The 14,583-nt window shown below is 50.0% G+C and overlaps 1 protein-coding gene across 14 annotated transcripts in view; it reads right to left on the bottom strand.

The window, feature by feature from the left end:
• Positions 1-14,583, bottom strand: part of GRB10 (growth factor receptor bound protein 10) — a 216,193-nt gene that overhangs the window by 6,897 nt on the left and 194,713 nt on the right. For all 14 annotated transcript variants that reach the window (XM_059934345.1, XM_059934344.1, XM_059934343.1 and 11 more), the window contains 4 exons: positions 11,141-11,218; positions 10,044-10,160; positions 9,100-9,166; positions 8,802-8,889 (listed from right to left, as the gene is read on the bottom strand). In XM_059934345.1, the coding sequence (XP_059790328.1) occupies positions 8,802-8,889; positions 9,100-9,166; positions 10,044-10,160; positions 11,141-11,218 (350 nt within the window). The remainder of the gene's footprint in view (positions 1-8,801; positions 8,890-9,099; positions 9,167-10,043; positions 10,161-11,140; positions 11,219-14,583) is intronic.

Genomic DNA, 14,583 nt, shown 5'->3' with positions numbered 1-14,583 from the left:
AGTGCTGAGGCCAAGAAGTTCTTTTCCTTGGTGATGAAGGATGCAGCAAGGACCCCTGGTAAAATCTAAGTGGCGTGTCAGGTGACCAAACCACGTTCACATTAATTTCCTAAGTTTTATAATGATACTGTGGCTTCCTAAGAGAAGTCCTTGCTTTTAGAAATTTTATATTGAAATAATTACAACTCACTCCTAAATGGTTCTGATTAAAAAACGAGAGAGAGAACGTGACAAAGCAAAGGTGCTACAATGTTCACGACTCAGGTGCCTGGGTAACACGTATACAGGAGAATCCATTATATGATTCTTGCAAATTTTCTACAGTTTGAAATTACATCGAAAAGTCTACAAATAACAAGTGATGGCCAGGATGTGGAGAGAAGGGAACCCTCCTGCACTGTTGGTGGGAATGTAAATTGGTGCAGCCACTGTGCAGAACAGGATGGAGGTTCCTTAAATACTAAAAACAGAACTACCATATGCTCTAGCAATTCTACTCCTGGACACATAAATGGAAAAAATGAAAACACTAATTTGAAAAGATACACACACCCCAATGTTCACTGCAGCAGTATTTACGACAGCCAAGATATGGAAGCAGACCAAGTGCCCATCAACAGATGACTGGATTAAGAAGATGTGGTACATATACACATATATACAATGCAGTGTTACTCAGCCATAATAAAGGATGAAATTCTGCCATTTGCAGAAACATGGATGGACCTACAGAGTATTATGCTCAGTGAAATACATCAGACAGAGAAAGACAAGTGCTGTATGATATCACTTGTATGTGGAATCTAAAAAATAATACAAATGAATATATATGCAAAGCAGAAACAGACTCACAGATACAGAGAACAAACTCGTGGTTACCAAAAGGGGAGAGGGAAGGAGGAGGGACAAATTAGGGGTATGGGATTAGCAGATACAAACCACTATGTATAAAATAGATAAGTGACAGGGATGACACAGTGTAACACAGGGAATTATACCCATTATCTTGTAATAGCCTACAATGGAGTATAATTTGCAAAAATACTGAATCACTATGCTGTACACCTGAACCCAACACAATATTGTAAATCAATTATACTTTAACTAAAAAAATACTTTAAAAATTAGAATAGCACCAAGAAGCATAAGTCACTGCTTTTACAGTGATTCCAGAACAAATCTGGAATCAGACGGGAAGACCAAGTTATTCTTTAGAAAGGAAGAGGCCCTAATCCCAGTGACAAAGTAGAAATGGCCTGAGAGGAAACATATTTTAAAGGTATTAGACACCAAATTGCGGTAATCAGCTAAACCATCAGTTTCTAGATTGTAATGTCAGAGGGAAGGCAGTTACATAACCCTGGGAAATCCCATGTTATAAAAGGTAAAAACGGTTTATTTTACTACAGGACATCTTAGAGCCTTTGGAATGTAGATACTCATCCCGACTCCCTTAGGGCCCCAGCACGAGTTTTCCTATCTTATCTGACTCTTTACAGCATCTTTTATTACATACCAGCCCCTCTTTGATAGCATTTTGCAGGACACGTGTTCTGCAGGATGCACCTTGGAGATGTGAACTGGGATGGAACTGCACTGTGGGGCCGGGCGGGCGGGAGAGACGGGGCCTCGGAGCTGGAGCCGGACCCATGTGTGATACGCTCTCGGTGCCGGCGGAGCCCGAGGGCAGGAAGACGAGAGGGCCAGCTCCTCCCCTGGGCAGGGCTGCGCGTCTGCTTCTCCCAGTCTGTGCTCTTTTCTCTGAGTGTTTCACTAGCAGAAACCTGGGGGTTGGCGGCGCTCAATCTTCCCGGAGGAGAAGCTGGGGCTGCGCTTCCTCACCTGAGTCCCCAGTGAATCCCCTGATGCTTCCTTCTGAGCCCCAAGGAGGACGCTGCCGGCCTGCCTCCCAGTTTGGGGTGTGACCCGGGAGATCCTGAGGCTGCCCCGCCGGCTCGGGTTTACAGGTCGTGCCTAACGGTCGTCTACACGGAGGAAAGGGGGTAGGGCCTAGGAGTCAGCGAGATTCCTGGATCTGACACTCGGGAGCTTCAGATCACGGGCCGCTGCCTTGCCAGCCTCTCCTGCAGGACCGTCTACACGCTCAGGGCTGTTGTGTAGTCAGTGTGGACACTGGAGGCATTGGTGATCGCCACCAGCAAACCACAGGCGCAGGGATTTCGGGGCGGGCCGGGGGGTGGTTACTGCAGAGACCAGGCTGGGAGCTAACATGCCACGGACGCCTCTGCGTAGGGCATCGGAAGGGAGCATGGAATGCAAGTGCTGAGGACCAGGGGACACCTCTGCGTAGGGCATTGGAATGGAGCATGGAATGCAAGCGCTGAGGACCAGGGGAGGCCTCGCCTCTGCTAGGACTGAAGTCAAGGCTCACGCGCCCTTTCAGGAAAGCACAAAGGGGCTGAGGGAGATCAGAGTGATAGCACAGCTCAGGCCTGCGGCCCTGGCACTGCACACACTGCCTCGCTCAGGACTCACAGCGGCCCTGTCCCCATCCCCATCTTACAGTCAGGGAAGCGGGGCCCAGAGAAGTCAGGCAAACCCTCCAAGGTCACACAGCCAGCAGAAACCAGGCAGGAGCCCCGGCACAGCAGGAGCAAGTGCGCAGGTGGTTCCTCCGTGGCCGGTGAGCATCCTACGCTTTTCCGAGGCGGCTGCGTTAGCCCTGGGACGGCACCCCGCTCTGCCCCCGGGAGGGAGAGCCGCAAAGAACTCAAGTCTTGACAAAGACGTTGCCTTCCGCCCAGCGGAGGGGCCTGGGGCGCGGACAGAGGGACCAGCTCACGACAGACAGGCACAGGGATGGGGACTGGGGACAGCAAGGGGGCGGCGGGGCTTGACCCTGAGTGTGAACGAGGCAGGGGCGGGACGGGGGTCACAGAGCCTTAAACGCTGCAGGTCCCGACAGGAGCCCCGGGGGGAGGTCCGCAGGGGGGCCCACAGCGCAGGACTGGCCCCTTGAAAAGCTCCTTCCGTCCCAGGCTCTGGGACGGGCTGTCGGTGGCAAGAAGGGAAGGAAGGGAGCAGCCAGCGAGTGCCAGCCCCGTGGCAGGCCCTGCAGGCCCGGGGGTGTGAGCGCAACACGCACACATGTACACGTGTGCACAGACCCGTGCTTGCACGCGCGCACAGGTCACCTGCGGGGGGCCGCCTGGAGCCAGCGGACTTCAGAGCCGCCTCCCGGGTCGACTGCAGGCTCCGCTGTCTCCTTCCAGCCCCCCTCACCCCCACTCCATCCGTGATTTGGGGCTAAAGGTCTAGGAAGCGGCCTTTTGTAATGGCTGTGCATCTGGCCTGCCTTCCAGCGCTGTCTTCTGCTTGCTGTCTGGCTCTCTACATTGGCTTCCCTCCATTATCTCTGCAGGGAGGGGTAATGCCTAGGAACTGATTATTTAATTTACCTTGTTTTCCCAGCACATTTCCGCCCTGAACAAGGGGACGAACGGACGACGTGGCATCACTGCAATGACGCCTCAGGCGATGTCCCATCACCCTGCCTTTTGATTTTGCTAGAGCGCCAGCAGCCGGATGTTGGGATTGAAAATTATAACCTTAGTGGCAACTCAGACCCCAGGAAGGACAGAGAGAAACAAGGCAGGCAGGGGGAGGAAAGTTGGCAGAGGGATGCCCACACTTCTCACCAAGGCTGGACAGAGGCAAACTCGCCAATTGGCGCTAGACTCCAGGAAAAGTTGAAAGACAAACAGGGTTTTAAAAAAAAAAGCCAACACACAGTGCAGTGGATCCAGCGTGCTAACCCTCCCAGCCCCAGGACAGCTCCTTTTAACGCAAAGTGGGCCGGCTGGGCCTGAGCTCACAATCACTGGGGAAGCTTCTTCAAAACACACTGGTCCCCCGTGCCCCCTTCCTGAGCCTGGATGTGTCAGCCCCTCAGGGATGCAGGTGCCACCGCCCTGGGCCCCAGGAGGGATGCTGTGGCCACGGCACCAAGTGACACGTCCTGTGGAACCTTCACTTCTCTGGCATTGTCAAAAGCGGCTCTTTTGTCCCTTTCCTGTTGGTCCATTTCTGTCCCCCTCTAACGTTAAAAGAACCTCATTATAGGAATGAATCACTAGGCAATTGAAACTAACTCCTGACCTATGCTCTCCTGAACGCACACCGTGCCTTGTCTAACCTGCTGATTCTTTTCCTGGATAAAAAGAAGTAAGAATGAAGAATTAAGCAGTTAAAAAATGACTGGCTCTCTACCCTCAACAGCCCTCTTAGCAATCCTGCAGGCAGATCACTTGGGCAAGATGACATCTGAAGAATCAGCCAGTCTGCATGCAATGGACAATGATTCAGAACCCAACCTCCTGCCTCGATGATTCACTGGGATTCTTCCCCTCCACCTGCCACTGTTTTTCCCTTTAAACACTGTCATGGCTGAGCAGAATCTTCAGAGTTGGTCTCAGGACATGAGTCCACCTTCTCCCCAGATTGCCGGCTTTTCTGATTAAAGCACCTTTCCTTTCTACTCACACTTGCCTCTTGAGTTATTGGCTTATGACTTACGTCACCTGGTGAGCAAACCCACTTGGCTTCCTTGGAACGAGTCTCACAGATGATACGGTAAATGGGACACCACGAGAACATTTGGGGGCTCACTTTGGATGGGGTTTAGGGCTATAATGGGTAAGCATCTTGTCCTTGAAGCCCTGGGGACACACACAAACCTACAGGCAAAGAACATCACTAAGAGAGGAATTTCGGAGGGCAGGCTTTTCTCTCTCAGGCAGAAAGTTCAGAGGAGAAGCATCTTGTTTGTAGTCAGGAGGGGTCATCTCTAAGGCTCTAAAAGGGACTGTTCTATGATCAAGTGACATTTCAAATAAGTTGTTTGGAACAACTGTACAGCCACATGGGGAAAAAATCAGATCCATCTTTAAACAGTGTACTGGGATAAATAAATTCTGAAATGTACCTGGGATCTAAACACACAAACAAAAATGAACACACTAAAAAAGAAGAAATAATCATGAAAAAAAAGGAAGGAAGGAAGGGAGGAGAGAAGCAATACAAGTTCTAGAGGATAACATGAACAAACTCCTTTGTGATTGAGAAGCAGGAAAAACTTATATGACTATGAGTCAAAAATCCAGAAAGATACAGGCTAAAGGACAGAAAAGATAAACTTGACCATATTTAGAAAAATTGTATAACCAAAACCCAAATAAAACCAAACCCAAACCCAAACCCCCATCAGCTAAGTCAAAAAGACAAATGACAACCTTGGAAAAAATTGTTTGTAAAAAATGGATGTAGGGGCTTCCCTGGTGGCACAGTGGTTAAGAATCCGTCTGCCAATGCAGGGGACACGGGTTCGAGCCCTGGTCCGGGAAGATCCCACATGCCGCGGAGCAACTAAGCCCATGCGCCACAACTACTGAGCCTGCGTGCTAGAGCCTGCGAGCCACAACTACTGAAGCCCGCACACCGCAATGAAGAGTAGCCCCTGCTCGCTGCAACTAGAGGAAGCCTGTGTGCAGCAACGAAGACCCAAAGCAGCCAAAATTTAAAATAAATAAAATTAATTAAAAAAAAAGGTATATACAAGAAGAATGGATGTAGAAAACTGGGCAAATATGTACTGACAGTTCAGCAACACAAAAAGGATTGGAAATGAAACTGGCCCTTAATCATATGCTAGAGACCCAGCCTCCTAGATGAGGGAAAGGCAGGCGACTCTCAGACATCCCTGGGGAGGGGAATCGGGCCATAGTCTACAATATTACTCATCCGTTCAACACTCCCACTTCTACGAAGTCACCGGCAAAGAGACACTAGCAAAAACATGAAGATGGGGCACAGTGTGTCATAACAGAAGCCTGGAAACAATGAAGCTCTATCGTGTGAAAGAGAACCCAGCAGGGGACAAGGAAGGGGGCAACCCTCCTGGCCATCCCACCCCAGCATCCTCGGGCCGCAGCTAAGCTCAGGGTCGGACCTCCGTGGCCAGTACACGCCCCTGTTAAGGTGAGGCAGACTACGAAAACAAATGTGTTTTGCTTATATTTTTAAAAGGAAACAACAGAAGGATAAACAAACAAACACTGATGAAAATGTTTACCAATTGTGGAGTTGGGGGCAGAGTAGAGTCACCAGGCAAAGTATCTTGTTTTATAACTTTTGACTTTGGAACCAAGGCAATGTTTTACATAGTTGTAAAAGCAGCATTAAACTGAAGAGGAAATAAATCAGATCCACTTAACAAAAATCAGAAACAAACAGAGGAATGAACCTGAAGACATGGCAGTTTGGTGGTAGAACCATGGAGAAGAATTACCTTAAGGTTGGTACTTTAACATGACTTGCCTGGAATATTCCTTAAGGATTAAAAGGGCTGCAAAGAAGTGTGAATTCAGTAGTACTGAAGTAATATTATCAATATTTTCATGATGTGATATGGGATACAGCAGACAAGTACAGAGTGAGGTAAAACAAATAAGTAAGCGACTGTCATTAGTAAGATTTTTCAGAGGAAGAGAAGAGAGAGACAATAAAATCAAAGGCGTACACATCCTGTAATTTTCCATTTGAATTGGCAATATCAATGTGAACCTGTAATCTATTTTTCAGTGTAAAAAGCCTATGTCCTAGTTCTGCCCACGGAAAAGACCTACCGATTTGGTTTCCAGACACCATTTCCCACTACAAAGAATTAGGGCCCCTAAGAGAATGTGTCACACTAGAAAGCAAACCTTATTAGTGTTGGGTCAAAAGAACTCAGGAACCAACTTGAAAGAGGCCTGCCCCATGGGACAAAAAGAGGGCATAGGGAACATCAAGAACATTAAGCTTGTATTGAAACAAATCAAACACATAGTATCTAAGTTCATCATGAGAGTTAAAAAACAAAACAGAACATCTCATTTGTAAGCACTGGAAGATGGCAGAATACCAAATCGTGATCCTGAAAACTGACAAAGGAAAGAGAAAAATCAAGCACTTAGCTACCTTTCCCAGAAAAACAAATATGTGATAAGGAAAAGGATTTTAGCTAAGGAATGATGAAGGAATAATAGAATTAGAAAACAATGACTCTGTGACCTCTAATGAAACAATAAACCTGGGCGGGTTCACTTGCTCAGACCATTCGGTGTAGGGGGCTGGGAGCTGGACTGGGGGCCCGGGCTGACAACGCCAGACCCCCGCCCAGCCTGGGATCAGGAAGCAGGACAACTTGGGGCGAGCAGTACAGACAAGCAGCCCCGAAGCTCTGTCCCGGAAGAAGGCTCTGAGTCTAACCAAGCCTCTGCCCACACTTTACAGGAAACGAGGGAGACAGAGGAACACAGTCAAAGAGACCACAAGTACACAATTAGCAAATGCCCTACTTCTTCAACAAAGGAAAGATATGAAAAAAAAAAAAGGAAAGAAAATGGAGTGGTGGGGAGACTACTATTATATTTAGGGAGACACAGACACTTCAACCAGACGCCACGGGCGGATCCTGGTTTAGACCAACTACATTTAAAGGACTTTCGTGTGTGTGAACATGATGGGACTTCTGAGGACACTAAGAAACTCTTATTTTAGATGCAACGACGATAGGGCCGTTGTCTCAGAAGAAAAGGGTCCTTATTTTTCAGACACTCACTGAAATACAGTTAATGGTAAAAATTCCGAACGTCGGGGATTTCCTTTAAGATATCCCAGAAGAAGAAGGAAAAAGTAGAGGAAGAAAAGTGGGGAAAGTTAGAAGGAAGAAGAGGAAGGCAAAGCAGAGAAGAGGAGAAAAAAATACTAAAAATGTAAGAAGGGGAAGAGACCAGCTCAGGTGAGCAAATTCTGAAGCTGAGCAAGAGGTAGACGGGGTTCCTTATCCTCTCCTCTCTCATGGGAACTTTTAGAGTTCCATAATAAAACGTTTTAAAGATGAAGGATTTAAAGAACAAAAGGACTGTTGTGAGTTGAGCAGCTTCCGAGAACCTGTCTTTTGAGTAGACCCAGTGAGAGGCAGCTATGACAAGGATGGACCAGGGCATACAACTAACTCGTCTGGGTCTCTTTTTGGGGGGGTCGGTGGGTGGAGGCAGGACTCGGGCTGAGCTCCGCAGGGACCATGCCCCCGGTCACGGTCACTCACATGTCTGCAGCCACACCCGGGGCAGGTTCCTCTCATTCACTGTGATGCTGAGCCTGGCCGCCGGGTTTGCCTTGACCATGGGGGCGTCAGCTTGAGAAGTGCTTGTGCACCGGGGTTGACCTCTTACCCTTGGCATCCCCGTGATGGCCACGATGCACCCAGGCTAGCCTGCCAGAGACCTGTGCCCAGGCACCTCGGCACACAGCCACGGCCAGCACTGGCCACCAGGCACGTGAGCTCTGCTGGCCCCGGTGGGAAAAGCCACCCAACCAGCCCTAATTGTGAGAAACGATACAGCTTTGCTGCTTTGCGTCACTAAGATCTGGGGTGGCTGGGGCAAAGGCCAATGACATAAGGCATAAAGCAAAAGGTGTAGGCAAGAAGATATGGTTTTCCATTGGCCCACTGCCTTATTAATCAAAAGTAAGCAACATGCGTTCTTCATCTGCTCGAATTTCACCAAGGAGGTAGGGAACGATGTTAGCGTCTGGACAGAAGTGGACTGCAGTCCCTCTCCTCCACTTCGGAGCCGTGCAAACCCTGCAGCATCCCCGTACCCCTGAGCGCCCCGCTCCTCTCCAGAACGAGGCTGCAGCCGCTGCCCAGCCCCGCACCCCATGGCAGGATGCTCCGAGGCCCTGAGTCCGGCCGACCCTCAGCAGACGCCCACCCTGTGCGTCGTGTCCCTTACCCGTCCACGAGCCCCTGCTGCTTAATGATCCGGTGCGACTCCTCCCTGGAGATCCTGCCGTGAAACCAGTGCTGCGTCCTGTGAATCACTGCGGGAAACAGAGAAGGTGGGCAGCCTGGGGCCCGCGCACAGCGGCTGCCCTGCGAGCTCACTCAGGTCCACACGGGGCCCGGATGTCCGCGGCCGCAGCTTTCGTGCTGCGCTCTGGGCCTGGACAACGTTGTGAAGCTCGGGGCGGGCTGGGAGCTCTTTTATTTTATTTCTGTACAAAAATATCAGGCCAAGCTGCCGTGTTTACCTGTACTTAGGGTGGAAGGGTGGAGGGGACTTTGGCTCCCGAGGATATTCATCCGCGTGCTTCGCTTCTGCGAAAGAAATCCCCGCGTTAGCGCTAGGACAGCAGAGTGACACAAACACCACGCCACCTGGGACACAGCGGGGGCGGGAAGCTGGCCAGGTGACAGGGCCCTCGACCATGGAATGACAGACACCTCAGTCCCATGTGACCACAAGGACAGACAGCTTACGGGTGGCAGTTGCTAAAAACAAAACCAGAAGCGTCCCCATCTGGTGTATTCCTAAGGATTCCAGTATGGAAGCAGAGACGTGTTTGTCACACAGAAGACACGGAGTGAAATTCCCAGTACATCTTAGGAGAAAAGCACGGGATTTTCCAGGGAACTCAGGCAGGTCTGAACACTGCTCGTGGCTTTGGGTGCATTCTCCTTTTCTGTGCACTCTGAGGCTGAAGAAGGGGGACGCTTTCGGAGCCAGAGCTGTGGGCTTGTGTTTTGTACACTGTCTTTAAAGCTCAGAAAAGCTTGGAAGTTGGGAGATATTCATCCATCTGGAGATTAGGAACTTGGGCCTCAGAGTAAAAAGAATGTTCAAGGCTGTGAAGCTAGTTAGAGGTCGAGCCACAGTGGGAATACCTGGTTTCACGCTCTGCCCGGAAGACTCATCAGCAGGAACGGGGCTGCGAGCCAAGGGAACCCAGGGCTCTGCTCCTTGCCCCTCCCCCCACGGGAGCCCAGGGACGAGGGTGGTGGGGTGGCAGGGTGCTGAGCACATGCAAGAGCCCAGAAGGGCCAAGGCTTCCTGCAGCTGAGAACTCACAGCCACCTACCCTCCCAGCCTCTCACCCCCTGACGCCAGCACAGAGCCATTCCTCTGGGGGCAGACCAGGGGTGGAGTGGCCACCGTGAGGGAGCCCGTCCTGGCGGGACAGGGCCATGGCCTTACCCTCCAGGCGTGGCCTTCTTCCAGGGCTGCACTCTGAGCCTCAGCCGGGTTCTCGATCACTCTTCCCGTTTGCCCAGAAAAATCCATGGCCACAAGGGAGTTCTCAGAGACACTGCGCTGGAAACGAGAGGCCGTGAGTTCTTAAGATGCAGGGAAACAGCCAGGGCAGCAGGTGGGAACCTTGGCACAGAAGAGCCGTGCCTGGGGAGGCGCAGGAGAGGACAGGCAAGTCCCTCCACATCCCAACTCTCTAAGGATCAGATGGAACATTCAGTGCCTGAAGTACCCCTGGACTAACAATGGCTTGGGTTTTTCTCAACAAGAGAAAGAAACGTTCCAATCCTCTCAAGGTATTCGCAGGCCACTTGGTGAGGCTGCTGGTGGCCACAGGATTTGGACCGTGTGGTCTTTCACAGGGTCCCAAACGTGCACTAAAACTCATCAAAGAAATGGAAACGCCAAGCGCAAGCCAGCCCTCACCATCAGCCGAGTCCTTCCTCGGGTAAGTTAGTTCAGGGAAACACAGGGACTCTTTCTGTGGGATAGTTTGACATCTAGGAACGGACATCGAGGGATTGTTAAGATCGTAGTTTGAGAGGATGAAGCGTGTCTGCACCTCTGGGAAGTAAAGTCCATCCTGAGAACACAAGATGACTCACTACAATCTCAGTTCTCACAGAGAAAGACTTAAGCGTCACGGTCAACAGCACTGTGGGTCCCACAGCTGAAATGGACAGAAGCGAAGGTGGGAAGGCAGCTCCTCAGTGGAGCTGAGAGTTGCTGTCGACATTTCTGAGCACGTGAATAGAGAGCCCTTAAATGGAGCCATCTACTGAGGCAACCCTGCGGGGAGGGGTGGGGACGGGGTGAGGGTGGCAGAGGAATCTGCTCCCGGCAGATTCCTCTGTCACACTGTTGGGACGACCAAGTCCCCCTTCTGGGAAACACAAGGTGGTGAGATACTCTGGCTTCTCTGAAACGCACAAGCTCGTTCTGCAGCTTCCCTGGTCAGCCTCGTCTGAAGCGAGATGTCCACAGCACACACTGACGCAGCAGCTGAGAAGGAACTTGGTTTCGGGGCCGGCAGCTTTACTTACCACTGGAGTTGAGAAGGGAGACAGCACGGCCTTCCTCTGCTGAGGGATTCTGTAGTTCTGGTAAAGGAGCATTCCATACTGAAGGGGAAAGGAAGGCCAGAGTCAGCCCCTGGGGGGGCCTCGGGAGCCCCCAAAGCCCCAAATGTGGCAAACCCACAGCCGTGACGGGCAACAGTCATACAGAACAATGAGCAATCCCTGCCAACAGCCTGGGGAACTCAGAACAAACATCCAACAGAGCACTGTCTCTGGGGCCTGCCACCACCAACACTCTATAGACAGTTACCGCTGAATGTCTTGGGATGCTGGGTGGGCAGGAAGTAAGCAGGGCAATAACAATGTAATAACAATGAGACAAGAACAACAACTAGCCTTACTGAATGTTGATACAGGCAAAGTTCTCTTCTAAGTGCTTTACGCTGCTCTTTTATTTAATCTTCTCCATTTTACGAAATATGTACTTTATCCCCATTTTACAAATCACAGAACACAAAGAAGTGAAGCAAGTTGCTCAAGGTCATGGTAAAGTAGGGATTCAGGATCTGAATGTACAAGCCTGCTCCCAAACCAGCGCTCTTCCTAACCACCAGGCTCCCGGCCCAACCAGCTCAGCGGCTCATGCTTTATTTCCCCAGGAAATAAGCAATATGGGTAGTGCAAAGTCTCATACACTCCCAACATCCCAACCTACGCTCCCCAATTACCCACTCAAACCATACAGAAAAGAAAAAATATCAGGAAGAGAAAACTCAGATATCAAGTGGGCTGCATCTTCCTCTTCACTGTCCTTTATGGATGTAAGCTCATTTCCAGCTTGAGGCCCTGCAGTACTCATTTCTAAAGTTAACATATTTGGAACACGATGAAAAGGTCTAACATAGGTACAACTGCACTCCCATGAGAGGGGAAGAGAGAGAACAGGTTAGAAGAAATGTTTGAGATAATGGCCAAGAATTTTCCAGAACTAAAAAAAACCAACCAAGCTACAGAATCTAGGAGTGGGATAAAAACAAAACAAAAACAAACAAACAAATAAACAAAACCACCCAGGAACATCATAGAAAACAGAGACAAAGAGAAAACGTTAAAAGAAACCAGAGGAAGACACACTTTACTTTCACAGAAGCTATGAGAGGAGGAGCAGCTGACTTTTTAACCTGAATGATGGGAGTTAGAAGACAATGGGATGGGTGAAATGCAGGAGAAAATAACCTCTAACCGAGGATTCGACCATCAGTGAAAAGTTCCTTCAATAATGAAAATAAGATAAAAATATACCAAACCAAAATGGAGAGATTTTTGTTGCCAACAGGCCCATACTCAAACAGCTGCTGAGTGGAATTCTGGTCCCAGAGAGAAGAAGAATGTAGATTCAGGGAACAACAAATTGCAGGGGGGACCATCAAGATGGAGGAAGAGTGAGATGTGGAGATCGCCTTCCTCCCCACAAATACATCAGAAATACATCTACATGTGGAACAACTCCTACAGAACACCTACTGAACCCTGGCAGAAGACCTCAGACTTCCCAAAAGGCAAGAAAGTCCCCATGTACCTGGAGAGGGCAAAAGAAAAAAAAAAACAGAGACAAAAGAATAGGGATGGGACCTGCCCCTCTGGGAGGGAGCTGTGAAGGAGGAAAAGTTTCCACACACTAGGAAGCCCCTTCACTGGCTAAGACGGGGTATGGCGGGAAGGAAGCTTCGGAGCCACGGAGGAGAGAGCAGCCACAGGGGTGCGGAGGGCAAAGCGGAGACATTCCCGCACAGAGGGCCGGTGTCAACCAGCACTCACCAGCCTGAGAGGCTTGTCTGTTCACCCGCCAGGGCGGGTCGGGCTGGGAGCTGAGGCTCCGGCTTCGGTGGTCAGACCCCAGGGAGAGGACTGGGGTTGGCTGTGTGAACACAGCCTGAAGGGGGCTAGTGCACCACAGCTAGCCGGGAGGGAGTCTGGGGAAAAGTCTGGAACTGCCTAAGAGTCAAGAGACCATTTTTTCAGGGTGCGTGAGGAGAGGGGATTCAGAGCACTGCCTAAACGAGCTCCAAAGACGGGCGCAAGCCACGGCTATCAGCGTTGACAACAGAGACGGTCATGAAACGCTAAGGCTGCTGCTGCAGCCACCAAGAAGCCTGTGTGCGAGCACAGGTCACTCTCCACACCGCCCCTCCCGGGAGCCTGTGCAGCCCGCCACTGCCAGGGTCCCGTGATCCAGGGACAAATTCCCTGGGAGAACGCGTGGCGCGCATCAGGCTGCTGCAACGTCACGCCGGCCTCTAATGCCACAGGCTCGCCCCGCACTCCGTACCCCTCCCTCACCTCAGCCTGAGCGAGCCAGAGCCCCCTAATCAGCTGCTACTTTAACCCTGTCCTGTCTGGGTGAAGAACAGACGCCCTCAGGTGACCTACACGCAGAGACGGGTCCAAATCCAAAGCTGAACCCCAGGAGCTCTGCCTCAGGAGCAGCGGATTAAATCTCCACAATCAACTTGACGTACCCTGCATCTGTGGAATACCTGAACAGACAATGAATTATCCCAAAATTGAGGTGGTGGACTTTGGGAGCAATGATATATATATTTTTTTCCTTTTTCTCTTTTTGTGAGTGCGTATGTGTATGCTTCTGTGTGTGATTTTGTCCGTATAGCCTTGCCTTTACCATTTGCCCTAGGGTTCTGTTTTTTTTTTTTTTTTTTCTTAGCATAGTTTTTAGTGCTTGTTATCATTGGTGGATATGTTTTTTGGTTTGGCTGCTCTCTTCTTCCTTTCTTTTTCTAATTACTTTCCAATTTTTAATAATTATTTTTTATTTTAATAACTTTATTTTATTTTATTTATTTATTTCTTTTTTTCTTCCTTTTCTTCTGAGCCGTGTGGCTGATAGGGTCTTGGTGCTCTGGCCAGGTATCAGGCCTGTGCCTCTGAGGTGGGAGAGCTGAGTTCAGGATATTGGTCCACCAGAGACCTCCTGGCTCCACATAATATCAAACAGTGAAAGCTCTCCCAGAGATCTCCATCTCAGTGCTAAGACCCAGATCCACTCAATGATCAGCAAGCTACAGTGCTGGACACCCCATGCCAAACAACTAGTGAGACAGGAACACAACCCCACCCATTAGCAGAGAGGCTGCCTAAAAATCATAATAAAGTCACAGACACCCCAAAACACACCACCGGACATGGTTCTGCCCACCAGAAACACAAGATCCAGCCTCATCCTTCAGAACACAGGCACTAGTACCCTCCACCAGGAAGCCTACACAACCCACTGAACCAACCTTAGCCACGGGGGGCAGACACCAAAAACAACAGGAACTATGAACCTGCAGCCTGCGAAAAGGAGACCCCAAACACAGTAAGTTAAGCAAAATGAGAAGACAGAGAAACACACAGCAGATGAAGGAGCAAGGTAAAAACCCACGAGACCGAACAAATGAAGAGGAAAT

The sequence above is a fragment of the Balaenoptera ricei genome, chromosome 9 (assembly GCF_028023285.1).
Source record: "Balaenoptera ricei isolate mBalRic1 chromosome 9, mBalRic1.hap2, whole genome shotgun sequence".
Classification (NCBI taxonomy): Eukaryota; Metazoa; Chordata; class Mammalia; order Artiodactyla; family Balaenopteridae; genus Balaenoptera; species Balaenoptera ricei.
The sequence above is the reverse complement of the archived record's forward strand: the minus strand, read 5'-3'. Positions and strand labels throughout refer to the sequence as shown.